This window comes from Balaenoptera physalus (assembly GCF_965194825.1).
Source record: "Balaenoptera physalus genome assembly, chromosome: 3".
Taxonomy (NCBI): Eukaryota; Metazoa; Chordata; class Mammalia; order Artiodactyla; family Balaenopteridae; genus Balaenoptera; species Balaenoptera physalus.
This window is the reverse complement of record NC_138890.1, coordinates 49,107,625-49,126,818: the sequence shown is the minus strand read 5'-3', so window position 1 is coordinate 49,126,818 and position 19,194 is coordinate 49,107,625. Positions and strand designations below refer to the sequence as shown.

General features: G+C 38.5%; 1 protein-coding gene across 1 annotated transcript in view; it reads left to right on the top strand.

Annotated features, from left to right (window-relative positions):
• Window positions 1-19,194, top strand: part of LOC309657791 (uncharacterized protein) — a 689,801-nt gene that overhangs the window by 96,741 nt on the left and 573,866 nt on the right. The window contains exon 3 of the mRNA XM_082455686.1: window positions 5,169-5,316. Coding sequence (XP_082311812.1) covers window positions 5,169-5,316 — 148 coding nt within the window. The remainder of the gene's footprint in view (window positions 1-5,168; window positions 5,317-19,194) is intronic.

Genomic DNA, 19,194 nt, shown 5'->3' with positions numbered 1-19,194 from the left:
TTCCTGTCTTGCTAGTTGTTTGGCATAGGGCATCCAGCCCTGGAGCTTGCTGGCTGTTGGGTGGAGCTAGGTCTTAGCATTGAGATGGAGATCTCTGGTAGAGCTCTAGCCGATTGATATTACGTGTGGCTGGAAGGTGTCTGGTGTTTCAGTGTTCCGAACTTGGCTTTCCCACCTCAGAAGCTCAGGCCTGACACCAGGCTGGAGCACCAAGGTCTTGTCAGCCACATGGCTCAGAAGAAAAGGGAGAAAAAAAGAAATAAAAATAAATAAATAAATAATAATAAAAGAAATTATTAAAATAAAAAAGTAATAATAAAAATTAAAAAAGAACAGAGCAACCAAACCAATAAACAAATCCACCAATGGTAACAAGCTCTAAAAACTATACTAAGATAAACATAAGAATCAGAAACCAATCAGGCACAGAGAGCAAATCCAAAGTCTACAGTTGCTACCAAAGTCCACCGCCTCATTTTTGGAACGATTTTTTGGTTATTCAGGTATTTCACAGATGCAGGGTATATCATATTGATTGTGGGGATTTAATCCACTGCTCCTGAGGCTGCATGGAGAAATTTCCCTTTCTCTTCTTTGTTCACACGGCTCCTGGGGTTCAATTTTTGTTTTGGCCACACCTCTGTGTGTAGGTCACCCTCAGGCAACTTTTCCCCACTCAGACAGGAGGAGGTTAAAGCAGCAGCTTATTAGGGGGCTCTTGCTCATTGATGCCGGGTGGAGGGAGGGGTACGGTAGGTGTAATTGGAATGAGGTGCGAGCCTGTGGCAGGAGAGGCCAGAGTGACGTTGAAACATCCTGGGATGTGCCGCGTGTTCTCCAGGGGAAGTTGTTCCTGGATCTCGGGACCCTGGCAGTGTTGTGCTGCACTGGTTCCTTGTGGGGGTGTGGATAGTGACCTGTGCTTGCACAGAGGATTCTTGGTGGCTGCAGCAGCAACATTAGCATTTCATGCCCATCTCTGGCGTCAGAGCTGATAGCCGTGGCTCATGCCCATCTCTGAAGCTCGTTTATGTGGTGCTCTGAATCCCCTCTCTTCGCACATTCCAAAACAATGGTCTCTTGACTCTTAGCCAGGTCTAGACTTTGTCCCTCGCTCTCTTCTTGCTAGCTGTGGTGCATTATCCCCCTTCAGGCTGTGTTCACACAGCCAACCCCAGTCGTCTCCCTGGGATATGACCTCCTATGCCCAAGCCTCAGTTCCCAGTCCCCAACTGCCCTGGCAAATGAGCAGAGAAGCCTCTCAGGCTTGTGAGTGCTGGTCAGCACCAGTCCTCTGTGCAGAAGTGTCTGCGCTTTGCCCTCTGCACCCCTTTGCTGTGCTCTCCTCTGTGCCTCTGAAGATTCCTCCCCCACCGACCCCTCCCCCCCCGGCCACCCTGTTGTCTCCACCAGTGAAGGGACTTGCTAGTGTGTGGAAACTTTTCCTCCTTCACAGCTCCCTCCCAGACGTTCAAGTCCCTTCCTAGTCTTTTGTCTCTGTTTTTTCGTTTTTCTTTTACCCTACTCAGGTACGTGGGGATTTCCTTGCCTTTTGGGAAGTCTGAGGTCTTCTGCCAGAGTTCAGTAGGTGTTCTGTAGGAGTTGTTCCACATGTCTGTTTAGTTTTTTAAAATGTAATTTTCCAAAATGTTTCCCCAAGTGGCATACCCCTCCCCCTGTACTTATCACAATCTCCTCTCATTACACTGATTATACATATTATTTATTCTTCTCAATTCTTCTCAATTCAGTATTTTTGGAGACATCACTCTTAGAAACTTCTGACTTGCTTTAATCTGGACATAATGGTCTCTGAGTCTGCTCTCATTCTGGGGTCTCTCTTTTCATCCTGAGTTATTCCTTCTCCTCTTTCTCATCTTGAATCCTGGGTCTGCCTCTTTCTCACTTTACTTCCTCATCTTGGTGAAGCACTTCATTCAGTAGTTTTCTTCTAAAACATACACAGGATAAAAATTAAAGTAATTTGCATGTCTGAAAATATCTCTTATTTGTCTCTCTATATTTAATTGACATTTCGGTTAGGTATAGAATTCTGGATTGGAAATCATTTTCCCTTATGATTTGAAGGCATTTATTCCATTTTCTTATAGCTTCTAGGGTGCTGTTGATGAACCTGAAGCCTATCTGCTTATTGATTCTTAATACGTAACCTGTTTTTTATTTTCCTCTCTGAAATCTTTTAGATCTTTTCTTTATTCCCAGCATGCTGAAATTTTCATTATTGTGTTTTGGCTTAGCTGTATTTTTATCCCTGAGGGTCTTTAGTGAGTTTTTCAGTCTAGAAACTCAGGTTATTTTGGTTATGGGAAATTCATTTGAATTTATTTCTTTGATTATTTTCTCTCCACTATTTCCTCTTTTCTCAGAACTCTTCTCATATAGATGTTGCATCTTGTAGAGGGATTCTCTATTTTTATTGCATTTTCTTTTTTATTTCCTTTTTTTTTTTGCTCTTCCATTTGGGAGATGTCTTCAGCTTTATCTTTCAATACTTTTTTTAGCTTTTCATTTCTCCTATCATATTTTTAATTTCTAAGAGTTCTTTCATGTTTTCTAATTACTCTTTAACAGCATTGCGTTTTTACTTTACGAATGTAGTCTCCCTCCTTCTGTCTCTGAGGCTATTAATTGCAGCTTTTTGTTTTTGTTGTTTTTTTTTTTTTTAAGGTTTTCATCTTCCTGAATAGTCTCTGTTTCACTGAGTTGCTTTTTCCCGTATGTGTTTGCTGTCTCGTTGTCTGTCATTCATTTTAAAGGCTTTCTTCAGATACCTTGTCATCTTTGGCTATCTGTTCATATTTAGGAATGGGAACCAAAAAACTATTTGGAATCTTTGTGTATGTGTGTACTCTTGCATTTTTAGGGTATCAGTTTGGGCTACTTCATGGGAGAAGTTCTGGTGTTGACGTCTTCGAGTTTTTTATTCTTGAGCTGGTTAGATTCCTCACATAAGCTCCTTCCAGTGTCTTGCCTGGAGAATATGGCTGCCATGGTTTTGGTAGTCCAATTGGAGAAAAAACTAGAAGTCTCAGAATTCAGGTTTAACTACTCACTTAGTACCCTTGCTTTGAGTGTAATACACTCTTTCTCAATTCTTCCTGATGCTTGCATATTCAGAGATCTTGGTTTTATTCATTCTTCAGAGTAAACTTCCAATTTTCTGTCAGGGTCAGTTAGAGGCACTTTCCCAGCTATGCAGATTGGAGGAGGACATCTGGGAGCTAATTTTTTTTTAACCTTTTATAATGGAAAATTTCAAACATAAACCAAAGTGAGGAGTGTAATGAACTCCCATCTTCCTAACACCCAGCTTCAGTACTTACAAATATTGTTTCAATTACAACTACTTTAAATGTACTTATAACCCATCCTCCTCTATTCAGCCCTGCCTTTGCCTCCCTTCCAGTGGTGCTGGTACCACCAATCCTGGAGCTTTTTGGAATTTCTTCAGTGTAAACTGTGTTGCTTTTGTTTTTTCCCCTGCACAACCACATTAGACTTCTGCTTTCTTGGTTTTACTAAAGCAGTTACCACTTTTCTTTCTGCTTTACTAGGTTTTTCTTGTTATTGTCTCTTCTTTCAGTGTCTTTGCTGCACTGAAATTTCCGTTTCCCCACATAGGTCACACTCTGATGTCTGAGATTTTAAATAAACTCCACTTAGAACTTTATTTCCCCAGCTCTTTGATGGGTTGCTCCTTTATGTCTCATTTCAGTCTTCACATTCTTCTAGAAATTCTCCCTGACCTCCTGGTTCAGGGCCCCTCCTCTGCCTTCTCATTTCACCCTCTACTTTACTCGACCCAGCACTTCTCTCACTGCATTGTAATTGCTTTTCTCCTTCATTAGACAGTGAATTCTGGGAAGGTAGGTATCTATTCCAGCACATATTATACATAGAGCAAAGAGTTGTTAGATATGTACTATGTGGCAGAAATTAAGTGTTTTTCATATACCAACTTATTTATCTTTCAGAATAATCCTCAGATGTTGGCACTGTTATTTTTTTATTGAAGTATAGTTGATTTACAATGTTTCAGGTTACAGCAAAGTGATTCAGTTATGCATGCATATATAAATATATATTCTTTTTCAGATTCTTTTCCATTATAGGTTATTACAAGATACTGAATATAGTTCCCTGTGCTATACAGTAGGTTCTTGTTGTTTACCTGTTTTATCTGTAGTAGTGTGTATCTGTTAATCCAAAATTCCTAGTTTATCTCTCCCCTCCTTTCCCCTTTGGTAACCATAAGTTTGTTTTCAAAGTCTGTGAGTCTATTTCTGTTCTGTAAGTAAGTTCATTTGTATCATTTTTTTAATATTCCACATATAAGTGATATCATATGGTATTTGTCTTTCTCTATTTGACTTACTTGACTTAGTATGATAATCTCTAGGTCCATCCATGTTGCTGTAAATGGCGTTATTTCATTCTTTTTTATGCCTGAGTAATATTCCATTGTATATATGTACCGTATCTTCTTTATCCATTCATCTGTTGATGGATGCTTAGGTTGTTTCCATGTCTTAGCTATTGTAAATAGTGTCACTATGAATATTGGGTTGCATGTATCTTTTTGAATTAGAGTTTTCTCTGGATATATGTCCAGGAGTAGGATTGCTGGATCACAGGGTAACTCTGTTTTATGTTTTTTAAGGAACCTCCATACTTTTCTCCACAGTGGCTGTACCAATTTACATTCCCACCAACAGTGTAGGAGGGTTCCCTTTTCTCCAGCACCCTCTCCAGCATTTATTATTTGTAGACTTTTTGATGATGGCCCTTCTGACTGGTGTGAGGTGATGCCTCATTGTAGTTTTGATTTGCATTTCTCAAATAATTGGTGATGTTGAGCATCTTTTCATGTGCCTGTTGGCCATCTGTATGTCTTCTTTGGAGAAGTATCTATTTAAGTCTTCTGGCCATTTTTCAATTGGGTTGTTTTGTTGTTGTTGTTGTTGAATTGTACATGCTGTCTGTATATATTGGAAATTAGCCATTGTTGGTCACATCATTTGCAAATATTTTCTCCCATTCTGCAGGTTGTCTTTTCATTTTGTTTATGGTTTCCTTTGCTGTGCAAAAGTTTTTAAGTTTAATTAGGTCCCATTTGTTTATGTTTGCTTTTGTTTCCATTACTCTAGGAGAAATGCTGGCACTATTATTATCCCCAACTTATATATGAGAAAACTGAGGCACTGTTATTCAGTAAGTTGCCCAACTTCACGTCACCAGTAAGTAGAAGAGGAGCCAGGAATGGAATTCATGCTGTCTACTTCCAGAACCTGTCAGGCAAAGGGTATTTCAGATCTATTTGTAGAATAAATGAGCTCATGAAGGTGTGATTGAACTGACCAGGCAGGTCCAGAGCACTAATAAGGTTAGGAAGCCCCATCTGACCACTTCACTAAGAGCACTTCTGTCTTACCCCATGACACTGGATATTTCCAGTCTGTGACAAAAAGATTGAAAGTCACTGCTATTCATAATGATAGATATTCATCTGCTGCCTGCTCTCTGGACACCCAGGGAAGAGACTTTCAGAATCTGAAATTCAGAATCAATTCTGAATCAGTGGTCTTACAGAATCTGCTCAAATGCAGAATCTGAATTTAATTCTTATCAGGATTCTATCCTCTCAAGAGTCTAGTGGAGTGCCCAGCGTTCAGTAGATTTGCAGTATATGTTAAAAGTTGCAATAAATCAGTCAGATCAATTGCAATAAGTCAGATCAATTGAAAAATCAACCCTCAATCACTGAGTGCCAAGTTAGAAGACATTTTTAGCCCACCTCATACCTGGGAAATAAGCATTAAAAAATTATAAGGTCAGGGTTTGTTTCCACCCTTCTGTTCCCTTTTAGTATCTACTCTTCCTTGTCCTGGTACCAGCCTAAAATATGTAGTGTACAAATGCTGTTCATCTGTGTGACCTGCCCATTTCCCCAAGACACCTGACCTGGAATGTCTTCTCTGCATATCAATCAACTAGTATTTATTTATTGAAAAATTGTCTTTAGAGTACCTACTAAATGCCAGGAGTTTAGTGGTGAGAAAAAATACGTGTGATCTGTAGGGATTGTCAAGTCTTTGAATTCCTATTGTGTGCTTTGTCATAGGCTTGGCTTAGTAAGGGATACAATTAGACATGATGGTATCTCTGCCCTCCAGGAGCTTACAGTCTGGGTGAGAAAGCAGAACAAAAAATTAGAGCATCATTAAAAACTAAACTGTTGGACACTTTGCATAATGCAGTAGGCTCTCCAAAAAGGGAAATAGCAGTGTGGGTTAGGGTTTAGCACGTACCACAGGAATGTGAACACAAAGACTAAGGGTGAGGAATCAAAGATTAGAGAGTTTCTTTATAACTGTCTAACTTTTCCGCTAGAATGTCCAGACCTTGTCTACTTTGGTTACCTTGTATCACCAATGTCTAAAACAGTACTTAATAAATGGCTGTTGAATGAATGAATGAATAAATGAGTTTGCCTTAGGGAGGAAGAGGAGATGAAGGAGGCAGATGAGACAGAGCCAGAGCATTGACTGTACTTTTCTCCCCTGAGGATATGGTTCTGATGGTCCAGGTGTTAGTAAATTATCTTATAAACTAACCTCTAAAAATCCCTTCCTGTCCTGAAAACCTCTGGTTCTGTTGAGTCTAATCCCTATAGAAATGCTAATAGTTGGTAATAGCTTAATGTTGGATTCCTCCTAGAGCTATCTGCATTTTAACACTGGACTCCTGAAGATGCCTGCATCCCTAACTGGAGGAATTTTAGGTGCTGAGACAGAACCAGATGGGGAGATATTTGTAGGCTTCAAGGGATGAGTCCCTGAGTATTAGCTCACAAGCCTTTCTCTACTCTATCTACCCACAAGGGTGACGCAGGAAGAATGATTTTGGCAGCCATCTTCTAACTGCAGGGAAAGTGGGAGTTTTAGAGTTTCTTCCAGTTTCTTCCTCCTCTCTCCTCCTCTCCCCTTCCCCCTTTCCCCATCTTCCCTCTCTCCCTTCCTCCCTCCTCTCCTTCCCCCTCCCTCCCTTTCTTCTCCTCTTACTCCTTTTCTCTGAGTCAACCAATGGGCATCTCACCCCATGGCCCCCTAAATTATGTCCTCATAACTTGTCTGCCAGCTCTAATTTCCATCAGTGATGGGCTTATAAACCTTAACTCCTGGCTGGCAAGTGGTCCCCCAGGCTTATAAGAGAACAATTGGGCAAGTGGTCCTTTGTGAGTGTGTGTGTGTGTGTGTGTGTGTGTGTGTGTGTGTGTGAAAGAGAGAGCACAAGTACACACAACTGATGGATTGTTGGATTAATGGGTCAGGGTCTTGGGTCCTACTGTATTAATACTTCTTAATGTTTAAAATGACATTCCAGGGCTCACCAGTGTTAGTGTCCATACCCATTGTACCTTCCCATATTTCCTCTTACCATAGTCTCTGAACTGTCTACCATGGTCCTGAATAGGACTCCCACTTTTCCTGCATTTATGCTTTAATTCATGCTGTTCTTCTGATGTGATATGCCCTCTGCCCTGATCTCTGTGTTACCAGATCCTCTCTACTATGAGATCCTAGCTCATGAAGCCTTTCCTCAGCCCTTCCTTATTTGAGTAGAAACCTGAATGAACTGAAGAACAATCTGTGCAAGAATCTGAGGGGAGAGGTTCTGGGCAGAGGAAAGATTCAGAGTCTGGAACCTACTCAGTAGATTTATAGACCCACACAGAGATCAGTCAATGTCTGATCCACCTTTGTATTATTGTCAATGATGATAAGATCTCGTGGGAAGAATCAGTGTTATTTCAATGTTTTGAGGGTTAGACTTCTGAGTGGGAAGAGACATTTGTCGGATACTATTGAGGCTTCAAATGTTTCACATTCATTTTCTCTTTTATTCTCAAAATAACCCAGTGAGGTGGGTATTATTCCTCCTCTAGTGATGAGATAGCTGAAGCTCAGTGGGGTTTAGTGACTTGCTTGAGGTTACAGAGCCAGAAGATGTTGAGCTGGGATTCTCTCTGGTGGCAGTCATTGCACCTGTCCTCTGTTACATTACTTCCTGCATCAATTACACGTAGACGAGGCTTCCTGGTTCCTCAGCAGCAGAGATGGGTCTCAGTTTATTAATGGAATTCCTAAAATCCATGCCTGCTTCTGTTACTGAAATGCAAGTCCGTGTGTCTGATGCACAGTGAGGGCTAACAATACCAAAACGTTGGAGTTTGGAACGGAGAAAGGCTTCTTGCAGGGCCATGCAAGGAGATGGGTGGCTCATGTCTTAAAACCCCCAAATTCTCCGAAAGCTTTCAGCAAAGCCCTTTTATGGGAAAGGTGAGGGAGGGGCGTGATTAGTTGTTGCAAACTTCTTGGTGTCAGATCCTTTGTTCTTGAGGTCAGGTCATGGTTAGGTAATGATGTTCCTATAAATCTCCACCAAACAAATGTTATTCTCTGTTTGACAAGAAAAAATAAGTTCCCAAGGCACAGCTTTCAACTTCTGAGGTCCAGGTCCTGGCTAAGAGGAGGAGGACCCTTAAACTCTGACTTGTCGGCATTGTTTGGCTTCACTGTGTGTCGGACACACACACTTGCATTTCGGTAACACTTCAAGCAGATGTCATCTAGATATACAGAAGGTGTCAATGTGTGGATGCACCTCTGCCTCTATGCTGCCCTGGCCAAGGGTGAGGAGGAAGGAAGAACACCTAACATGGGGCCGAGAGACTTGGGTTTCAACCCCTGCTCAAAGACTTCTTTTTTGACTGTTCTGAGCCACATAAACTCTCTGGGTCTTAGTTTCCTGTCTGCAAAGTGAATGCCCTATTTAGTAATATAATAAAAATATGATAAAAATAACCATAATAATAGCCACAACTGCGATTTATTGAACACTTCACTTACTGTGAAGGTATTATCTCACTAAACCTTTTGACAGTTTTATAAGGTAGGTATGACCAACGTCTACCCCCATTTAACAGATAGAGTGACACTCGTTTTTAGTGACTTATTCAAGGTCACACAGGTGGTGACTTTTAGGATAAAGATTGAGATCCTTACCACAGCCTACAAAGTCCTGCATGAATTCCCTTCAAAACACTGCTCTCCCCATCCCATCCCCCACACCTCACTATCTGTGCTCCAGTCTCTTTATTCTCCAATATGCTGTACTTCCTTCTACCACTGGGCCTTTTTTGCAACAGGCTATTCGCTGTAGATGTCATGTCTGCTTTCCCCTTTTGTTTGCTTAATACTACCTATTCATTCTCCGGATATTAGTTCAACTCTCATCTTCTAAGGAGGTCTATGGAGGTCTAAAAATAGCCCATTACTTTGCTTGACATCCTGTCCAATTGAGAGGAGGGGTCTGTATCATTGCTCTTGGATCTGGGCAGTTTTGCTTTGACCAAGAGTATGGTGAAAGTGATGCTGCGTACCTTCTGAGGCTAGGTCATAATATACCAGGCAGTTTCCACTTTGTCTGGAATAGTTGTGCTTGAAGCCCTGAGTCATCTCACAAGAACTCCAACTTCCCTTAGACTCTGTGCTGGAGAGGCCACGTATAGGTGCTCTAGTTGGCAGCCAACTGACCTCCCAACTGACAGCCAGCATCACCTGCTAGCCTTGCGAGTAACCCGTCTTAAACACCCAACTTAGCCAAGCATTCAGATAACTGCAGCCCCAGTTGATATCTGACTGAAACCTCATTAGAGATCCAGGAGAGAATTCCTAGCTAAGCCTTTCCAGAATATCTAACTCACAAAATAATGACCAAAATACAGTGATTGTTTTAAGCTGTTAAATTTGGGGGCAATTTATTATATGGAAATAAGTAACTTTAACAAAATTTTCCACAGGTACTTTCTTCTCACTTTGTAACCAGCCTAGGTCAGTTTCCTTTTTATATATTCTAATGTAAATAAATTCCTTTCCTTCAGAGTACTTGTCTCAGTTTACAATTATACATCTATTAGTGTAATTATTTTGTTATCTGTCTCCCGCACCAGACTGGAAGCTTCATTAAAAAAAAAAAAAAAAAACCGTGGCTGTTCTTGCTTGATTGTTGTATCATTTAAAAGTGAATTTGGCTGCAAGTAACAGGATTTTAATAGCTGTGGCTTAAGCCTGCGGGGGCTTGTTTTCCTCACAAAACAAAATGTGGAGGTAGGTGACTATTGGTATTAGTTCAATTGCTCAGTGGTACTTTCAAGGATCCAGGCACTTTCCCTCCCTCTTTGTGACCATACTCAGCATGTTGTATTTTCATCCTCAAGTTTGTCCCCTTGCTGTTGCAAGATTGATGCCTCAGCTCTGGGTATTTTATCTTTATTCAGCATCCCAATAAGCAGGAAGTAAAATGATAGGGGAAAAAAGGGCTTTTTTTCTCACGCAGATCTCTTATTTTCCCAGAAAGAAAGTCTCCAGCAGACTTCTTTTTATGTCTCATTGATCAGAATTGAGTCACGTGTTATGCAGAAAAGAGTTAACATAGCAGGACAGAGGCTGCTACTTTTAGAACAGTGGTCCCCAACCTTTTTGGTACGAGGGACCGGTTTCCTGGAAGACAATTTTTCCATGGATGGGGCAGTGGGCGGGATGGTTCAGGCAGTAATGTGAGCGTGAGCAATGGGGAGCAATGGGGAGTGGCAGATGAAGCTTCACTTGCTCACCTGCCACTCACATCCTGCTGTGTGGCTGGTACCAGTCTGTGGCCCCAGGGTTGGGGACCCCTGTTTTAGAAGAGCCTGCTTGGCTTCCCTGGTGGTGCAGTGGTTAAGAATCCACCTGCCAATGCAGGGGACACGGGTTCGAGCCCTGGTCCAGGAAGATCCCACATGCCGCAGAGCAGCTAAGCCTATGTGCCACAACTACAGGACCCTGTGCTCTAGAGCCCACGAGCCACAGCTACTGAAGCCTGCGTGCCTAGAGCCCATGCTCCACAACAAGAGAAGCCACCACAATGAGAAGCCCGCACACCGCAACAAAGGGTAGCCCCCTCTCTCCACAACTAGAGAAAGCCCGTGTGCAGCAATGAAGACCCAACACAGCCAAAACTAAATAAATAAAATAAATTTAAAAAAATAAAAGTACAGTCAAAAAAAAAAAAAGAAGAAGAGCCTGCTTGCAAGGTTGGCCTTTGGCTGGCATCTGAGGACTTGGTATTTGAAAAATTCCCTAACAGATAAGAGTGGTTTACGACTCTTCAACTGTTTGTACAAACAATGTAATTTATGCTGAACACCTGTTTTTCTTTTGAGGGTCTGGAATTTTGGTATATGCTGAGCAGAGTGTGTTGATATGACCAACCCCCAGTAAAAACCTTCAGTGCCAAGTTTAAATGGGCTTCCCTAGGCAAAAACATTGCATGTGTTACTGCAGTATTTTTGTTTTTTTTTAACTAAGGTATAATGGACATACAATATTATATTAATTTCAGGTATACAACAAAATAATTCAATATTGTATATATTGCAAAATGATCAATACAATAAGCCTGGTCTAGTGAGATGTACTCTCCTAGTAACTTTCAAATATGCAATATAGTATTATTAAGTATAGTCATCATGCCATACATTACATCCCCATGACTTATCTATTTTATAACTGGAAGTTTCTACTTTTTGATCCCCTTCACTCATTTTGTCCACCTCCTATCCCCCACCTCTGGCAACCACCAATCTATTCTCTGTATCTATGAGACTGGTTTTTTAAAAAATTCCACGTGTAAGTGAGATCCTACAGTATTTGTCTTCCTCTTCTTGACTTAATTTCACTTAGCATAATGCCCTCCAGGTCCACCCATGTTGTCACAAATAGCAAGATATTTTCTTTTTTAATGGCTGAATAGCATTCTGTTGTATGTATATGCCACATTTTCTTTAGCCATTCATCCATTGGTAGATATTTGTGTTGTTTTCACATCTTGGCCATTTTAAATCACGCTGCAATGAACATAGGGATGCAGATATCTTTTTGAGTTAGTGCTTTCATTTCCTTTGAATAAATACCCAGGAGTAGAATTGCTGTATCATATGGTAGTTCTATTTTTAATTTTTTGAGGAACCTCCATAATGTCTTCCATAGAGGCTGCACCAATTTACATTCCCACCAACAGTGTACAGGTGTTCCCTTTTCTCCACATCCTTGCCAATGGTTGTTATTTCTTGACTTTTTGAAAATAGCCATCCTAACAGGTGTGAAATGATATCTCATTGTGGTTTTGATTTGCATTTCCCTCATGTTTAGTGACATAGAACATCTTTTCAGTACGTATTTGCCATCTGTATGTCTTCTCTGGAAAAATGTCTAGATCCTCTTACCATTTTTAAATTGGATGTTTTATTTGTTTTTTGCTATTGATTTGTATGAGTTCTTTATATATTTTGGTCATTAACCTGTTATTGGATATAGGCATACCTTGTTTTATTGTGCTTTGCTGTATCACACTCACAGATATTGGTTTTGGTTTTTTTTTTTTTTTACACAAAGTGAAGGTTTGTGGCAACCCTGTGTCCAGCAGGTCTCTGAGTGCAATTTTTCTCACTTTGTGTGTCTGTATCATATTTTGGTAATTCTTGCAGTATTTTAAACTTTTCCATTATTATTATTATTTTGTCATGGTGCTCTCTGATTAATGATCTCTGATGTTTCTATTTTGACTTGCCGAAGGCTCAGAGGATGGTCAGCATTTCTTAGCAATAAAGTATTTTTAAAATAAGGTACGTATGTTATTTTTTTAAAGCATAATACTTCTGTACACTTAATGGACTAGAGTATAGTGTAAACATAACTTTTATATGCACTAGAAAACCAAAAAATTCATGTGACTTGCTTTATTGCAGTATTTGCTTTATTGTGCTAGTCTGGAACTGAACATACAATATCACTGAGGTATGCCTGTATATGATTTGCAAATATTTTCACCCATTCAGTGAGTTACCTTTTCATTTTGTTGATGGTTTCCTTTGCTGTGCAGAAGCTTTAGAGTTTGATATAGTCTCACTGGTTTATTTTTGGTTTTGTTGCCTTTGCTTTTGTGTCAAATCCAAAAATATCATCACCAAGACTTATTTTAAGGATCTTACAACCTATGTTCTCTTCTAGGAGTTTTAGGTTTCAGGTTTTACATTCAAGTGTTTAATCCAATTTCAGTTAATTTTTTGGTATAGTGTAAGAGTGTAGTCCAGTTTCTTTCTTTGCATGTGGCTGCCCACTTTTGCCAACAGCATTTATTGAAGAGACTTTTCTTTCCTCATTGTACGTTCTTGGCTCCTTGTCATAAATTTATATATACATATAAATTTATACATAATATATTGTTTTATTATATAATATAGACTTTATATATTATGTAATATATAAGTATTTATATGTAATATATAAATTATATATATATATATATGATATAAATGTTGATTTCTAGGTTCTCTATTCTATTCCATTTATCTATGTGTCTGTTTTTGTGCCAATGTCATATTTTTGTTTTTATTACTATAGCCTTGTAATATAGTTTGAAATCAGGGAGCATGAGGCCTCCAGCATTGTTCTTTTTTCTCAAGATTGCTTTGGCTATTTGGAATGTTTTGTGGTTCCACATAAATTTTAGGGTTGTTTTGTTCTCTTTCTGTAGAATATGCCACTGGAATTTTGATAGGAATTGCATTGAATTTGTAGATTGCTTTAGGTAGTATGAATATTTTAACAATTTTTAATATTTTAATGATACTTCCAGTCCATGAATACGGAATATCTTTCCTTTGTGTGTGTGTGTGTGTGTCTTATTCAATTTCTTTCATCATTTCTTTTGTTTTTAAAGTTTCAAATACAATAGATGTTTATACTCACCCACATTGTGTTCAATATATGCTTATTCAAAATTTTACACTACTTCCATTCTTTGACTTTTTTTTTCTTTTAGCACCTTTATTGGAGTATAATTACTTTACAATGTTGTGTTAGTTTCTGCTGTATAACAAAGTGAATCAGCTATATGTATACATATGACCCCATATACCCTCCCTCTTGTGTCTCCCTCCCACGCTCCCTGGCACCCTTCTAGGTGGTCACAAAGCACTGAACTAATCTCCTTGTGCTATGCAGATGCTTCCCACTATCTATTTTACAGTTGGTAGTATATATATGTCAGTGCTACTCTCTCACTTCGTCCCAGCTTACACTTCCCTCTCCTTGTGTCCTCAAGTCCATTCTCTACGTCTGTGTCTTTATTCCTGTCCTGCACCTAGGTTCATCAGAACAATTTTTTTTTTTAAGATTTGATTCGATATATATGTGTTAGCATACAGTATTTGTTTTTCTCTTTCTGACTTACTTCACTCTGTATGACAGTCTCTAGGTCCATCCACCTCACTACAAATAACTCAATTTCATTTCTTTTTATGGCTGAGTAATATTCAATTGTATATATGTGCCACATCTTCTTTATCCATTCTTCTATTGATGAATACTTAGGTTGCTTCCATGTCCTGCTATTGTAAATAGGGCTGCAATGAATATTGTGGTACATGACACTTTTTGAATTACGGTTTTCTCAGGGTATATGCCCAGTAGTGGGATTGCTGGGTCATATGGTAGTTCTATTTTTAGGTGTTAAGGAACCTCCATACTGTTCTCCATAGAGGCTGTATCAATTTACATTCCCACCAACAGTGCAAGAGGGTTCCCTTTTCTCCACACCCTCTCCAGCATTTATTGTTTGTAGATTTTTTGATGATGGCCATTCTGACTGGTGTGAGGTGATACCTCATTGTAGTTTTGATTTGCATTTCTTTAATGATCAGTGATGTTGAGCGTCCTTTCATGTGTTTGTTGTCAATCTGTATATCTTCTTTGGATAAATGTCTATATAGGTCTTCTGCCCATTTTTGGATTGGATTGTTTGGTTTTTTTATATTGAGCTGCATGAGGTGCTTGTATATTTTGGAGATTAATCCTTTATCAGTTGCTTCATTTGCAAATATTTTCTCCCATTCTGAGGGCTGTCTTTTCATCTTGTTTATGGTTTCCTTTGCTGTGCAAAAGGTTTAAATTTCATTAGGTCTCATTTTGTTTATTTTTGTTTTTATTTCCATTTCTCTAGAAGGTGGGTCAAAAAGGATCTTGCTGTGATTTATGTCATAGAGTGTTCTGCCTATGTTTTCCTCTAAGAGTTTGATAGTGTCTGGCCTTACATTTAGGTCTTTAATCCTTTTTGAGTTTTTTCTTGGGTATTGTGTTAGGTAGTGTTCTAATTTCATTCTTTTACACGTAGCTGTCCAGTTTTCCCAGCACCACTTATTGAAGAGGCTGTCTTTTCTCCATTGTATATTCTTGCCTCTTTTATCAAAGATAAGATGACCATATGTGCGTGGGTTTAGCTCTGGGCTTTCTGTCCTGTTCCACTGATCTGTATTTCTGTTTTTGTGCCATTACCATACTGTAGCTTTGTAGTATAGTCTGAAGACAGGGAGCCTGATTCCTCCTGGTCCGTTTTTCTTTCTCAGGATTGCTTTGGCTATTCGGGGTCTTTTGTGTTTCTATACAAATTGTGAAATTTTTTGCTCTAGTTCTGTGAAAAATGCCATTGGTAGTTTGATAGGGATTGCATTGAATCTGTAGATTGCTTAGGGTAGTATAGTCATTTTCACAATATTGATTCTTCCAATCCAAGAAAAAGGCATATCTCTCCACCTGTTTGTATCATCTTTAATTTCTTTCATCAGTGTCTTATAGTTTTCTGCATACAGGTCTTTTGTCTCCTTAGGTAAGTTTATTCCTAGATATTTTATACTTTTTGTTGCAATGGTAAATGGGAGTGTTTTCTTAATTTCTCTTTCAGATTTTTCATCATTAGTGTATAGGAATGCAAGAGATTTCTGTGCATTAATTTTGTATCCTGCTACTTTACCAAATTCATTGATTAGCTCTAGTAGTTTTCTGGTAGTATCCTTAGGATTCTCTATGTATAGTATCATGTCATCTGCAAGCAGTAACAGTTTTATTTCTTGTTTTCTGATTTGTATTCCTTTTATTTCTTCTTCATCTCTGATTGCTGTGCCTAAAACTTCCAAAACTATGTTGAATAATAGTGGTGAGAGTTGGTAACCTTGTCTTGTTCCTGATCTTAGAGGAAATGCTTTCAGTTTTTCATCATTGAGAACGATGTTGGCTGTGTGTTTGTCATATATGGCCTTTATTATGTTGACGTAGGTTCCCTCTATACCTACTTTCTGGAGAGTTTTTATCATAAATGGGTGTTGAATTTTGTCAAAAGCTTTTTCTGCATCTATAGAGATTATCAAATGGTTTTTATTCCTCAATTTGTTAATATAGTGTATCACATTGATTGATTTACGAATATTGAAGAATCCTTGCATTCCTTGGATAGAACTCCCTTGATCATGGTGTATGATCCTCTTAATGTCCTGTTGGGTTCTCTTTGCTAGTGTTTTGTTGAGGATTTTTGCATCTATGTTCATCAGTGATATTGGCCTGTAGTTTTCTTTTTTTTTTGACATCTTTGTCTGCTTTTGGTATCAGGGTGATGGTGGCCTCATAGAATGAGTTTGGGAGTGTTCCTCCCTCTACTGTGTTTTGGAAGTGTTTGAAAAGGACAGGTCTAACTCTTCTTTCAGTGTTCGATAGAATTCGCCTGTGAAGCCATCTGGTGCTGGGCTTTTATTTGTTGGAAGATTTTTAATCACAGTTTCAATTTCAGTGCTTGTGATTGGTCTGTTTTTATTTTCTATTTCTTCCTGGTTTAGTCTCAGAAGGTTGTGCTTTACTAAGAATGTGTCCATTTCTTCCAGGTTGTCCATTTTATTGACATAGAGTTGCTTGTAGTAATCTCTCATGATCCTTTGTATTTCTGCAGTGTCAGTTGTTACTTCTCCTTTTTCATTTATAATTCTGTTGATTTGAGTCTTTGCCCTTTGTTTCTTGATGAGTGTGGCTAATGGTTTATCAATTTTGTTTATCTTCTCAAAGAAGCAGCTTCTAGTTTTATTTATCTTTGCTATTGTTTGCTTCATTTCTTTTTCATTTATTTCTGATCTGATCTTTATGATATCTTTCCTTCTGCTCCCTTTGTTTTTTTCTTGTTTTTCTTTCTCCAATTGCTTTAGGTGTAAGGTTAGGTTGTTTGTTTGCGATGTTTCTTGTTTCTTAATGTAAGATTGTATTGCTATAATCTTCCCTCTTAGAACTGCTTTTGCTACATCCAATAGGTTTTGGGTCGTCATGTTTTCATTGTCATTTGTTTCTAGGTATATTTGATTTCCTCTTTGATTTCTTCAGTATCTCTTGGTTATTTAGTAGCATAGTGTTTAGCCTCCCTGTGTTTGTATTTTTTAGTTTTCTTTCCTGTAATTTTTTTTTTCTTTCCTGTAATTGATACCTACTCTCATAACGTTTTGGTTGGAAAAGATACTTGATACAATTACAATTTTATTAAATTTACCAAAGCTTGATTTGTGACTCAAGATATGGTCTATCCTGGAGAATGTTCCATGAGCACTTGAGAAGAAAGTGTATTCTGTTGTGTTTGGATGGAATGTCCTATAAATATCAAGTCCATCTTGTTTAATGTGTCATTTAAAACTTGTGTTTCCTTATTTATTTTTATTTTTGATGATCTATCCATTGGGGTAAGTGAGGTGTTAAGTTGCCTACTATGATTGTGTTACTGTTGATTTCCCCTTTTATGGCTGTTAGCATTTGCCTTATGTATTGAGGTGCTCCTATGTTGGGTGCATAAATATTTACAATTTTTATATCTTCTTCTTGGATTGATCCCTTGATCATTATGTAGTATCCTTCTTTGTCTCTTTTAATAGTCTTTTTTTAAAGCCTATTTTTTCTGATATTAGAATTGCTACTTCAGCTTTATTTTGACTTCCATATGCGTGGAATATCTTTTTCCATCCTCTCACTTTCAGTCTGTCTGTGTCCCTCAGTCTGAAGTGGATCTCTTGTAGACAGCATATATATGGTTCTTGTTTTTTTATTCATTCAACCAGTCTGTGTCTTTTGGTTGGAGCATTTAATCCATTTACATTTAAGGTAATTATCCATATGTATGTTCCTATTACCATTTTCTTAATTGTTTGGGGTTTGTTATTTTAAGTCTTTTCCTTCTCTTGTGTTTCCTGCCTAGAGAAGTTTCTTTTTCATTTGTTGTAAAGCTGGTTTAGTGGTGCTGAATTCTCTTAACTCTTTTTGTCTGTAAAGGTTTTAATTTCTTCATCGAATCTGAATGAGATCCTTGCTGGATAGAGTTATCTTGCTTGTAGGTTTTTCCCTTTTATCACTTTAAATATGTACTGCCATTCCCTTCTGGCCTTCAGAGTTTCTGCTGAAAAATCAGCTGTTTAACCATATGGGGATTCTGTTGTATGTTATTTGTTGCTTTTCCCTTGCTGCTTTTAATGTTTTTTCTTTGTATTTAATTTTTGATAATTTGATTAATATGTGTCTTAGTGTGTTTTGCCTTGGATTTATCCTATATGGGACTCTCTGTGCTTCCTGGACTTGGGTGGCTATTTCCTTTCCCATGTTAAGGAAGTTTTCATCTATAATCTCTTCAAATATTTTCTCAGACCTTTGTTTTTCTCTTTTTCCTCTGGGACCCCTATGGTTCGAATGTTGGTTCAGTTAATGTTGTCCCAGAAGTCTCTGAGACTGTCCTCAATTCTTTTCATTCTTTGTTCTTTATTCTGCTCTGTGGTAGTTATTTCCAACTATTTTATCTTCCATGTTACTTGTCTGTGCTTCTACTTGAGTTATTCTGCTTTTGATTCCTTCTAGAGAAGTTTTAATTTCATTTATTGTGTTGTTCATCATTGTTTGTTTGCTCTTTAGTTCTGCTAGGTCCTGTTTAAAGATTTCTTTTATTTACTCCACTCTATTTCCAAGATTTTGGATCATCTTTACTATCATTACTCTGAATTCTTTTTCAGGTAAGCTGCCTATTACCTCTTCATTTGTTTGGTCTTCTGAATTTTTACCTTGCTCCTTCATCTGCTGCATATTTCTCTGTCTTCTCATGTTGTTTAACGTACTGTGTTTGGGGTCTCCTTTTTGCAGGCTGCAGGTTCATAGTTCCCATTGTTTTTTGTGTCTTCCCCCAGTGGGTGATGTTGGTTCTTTGGTGTAGGCTTCCTGGTGGAGGGGG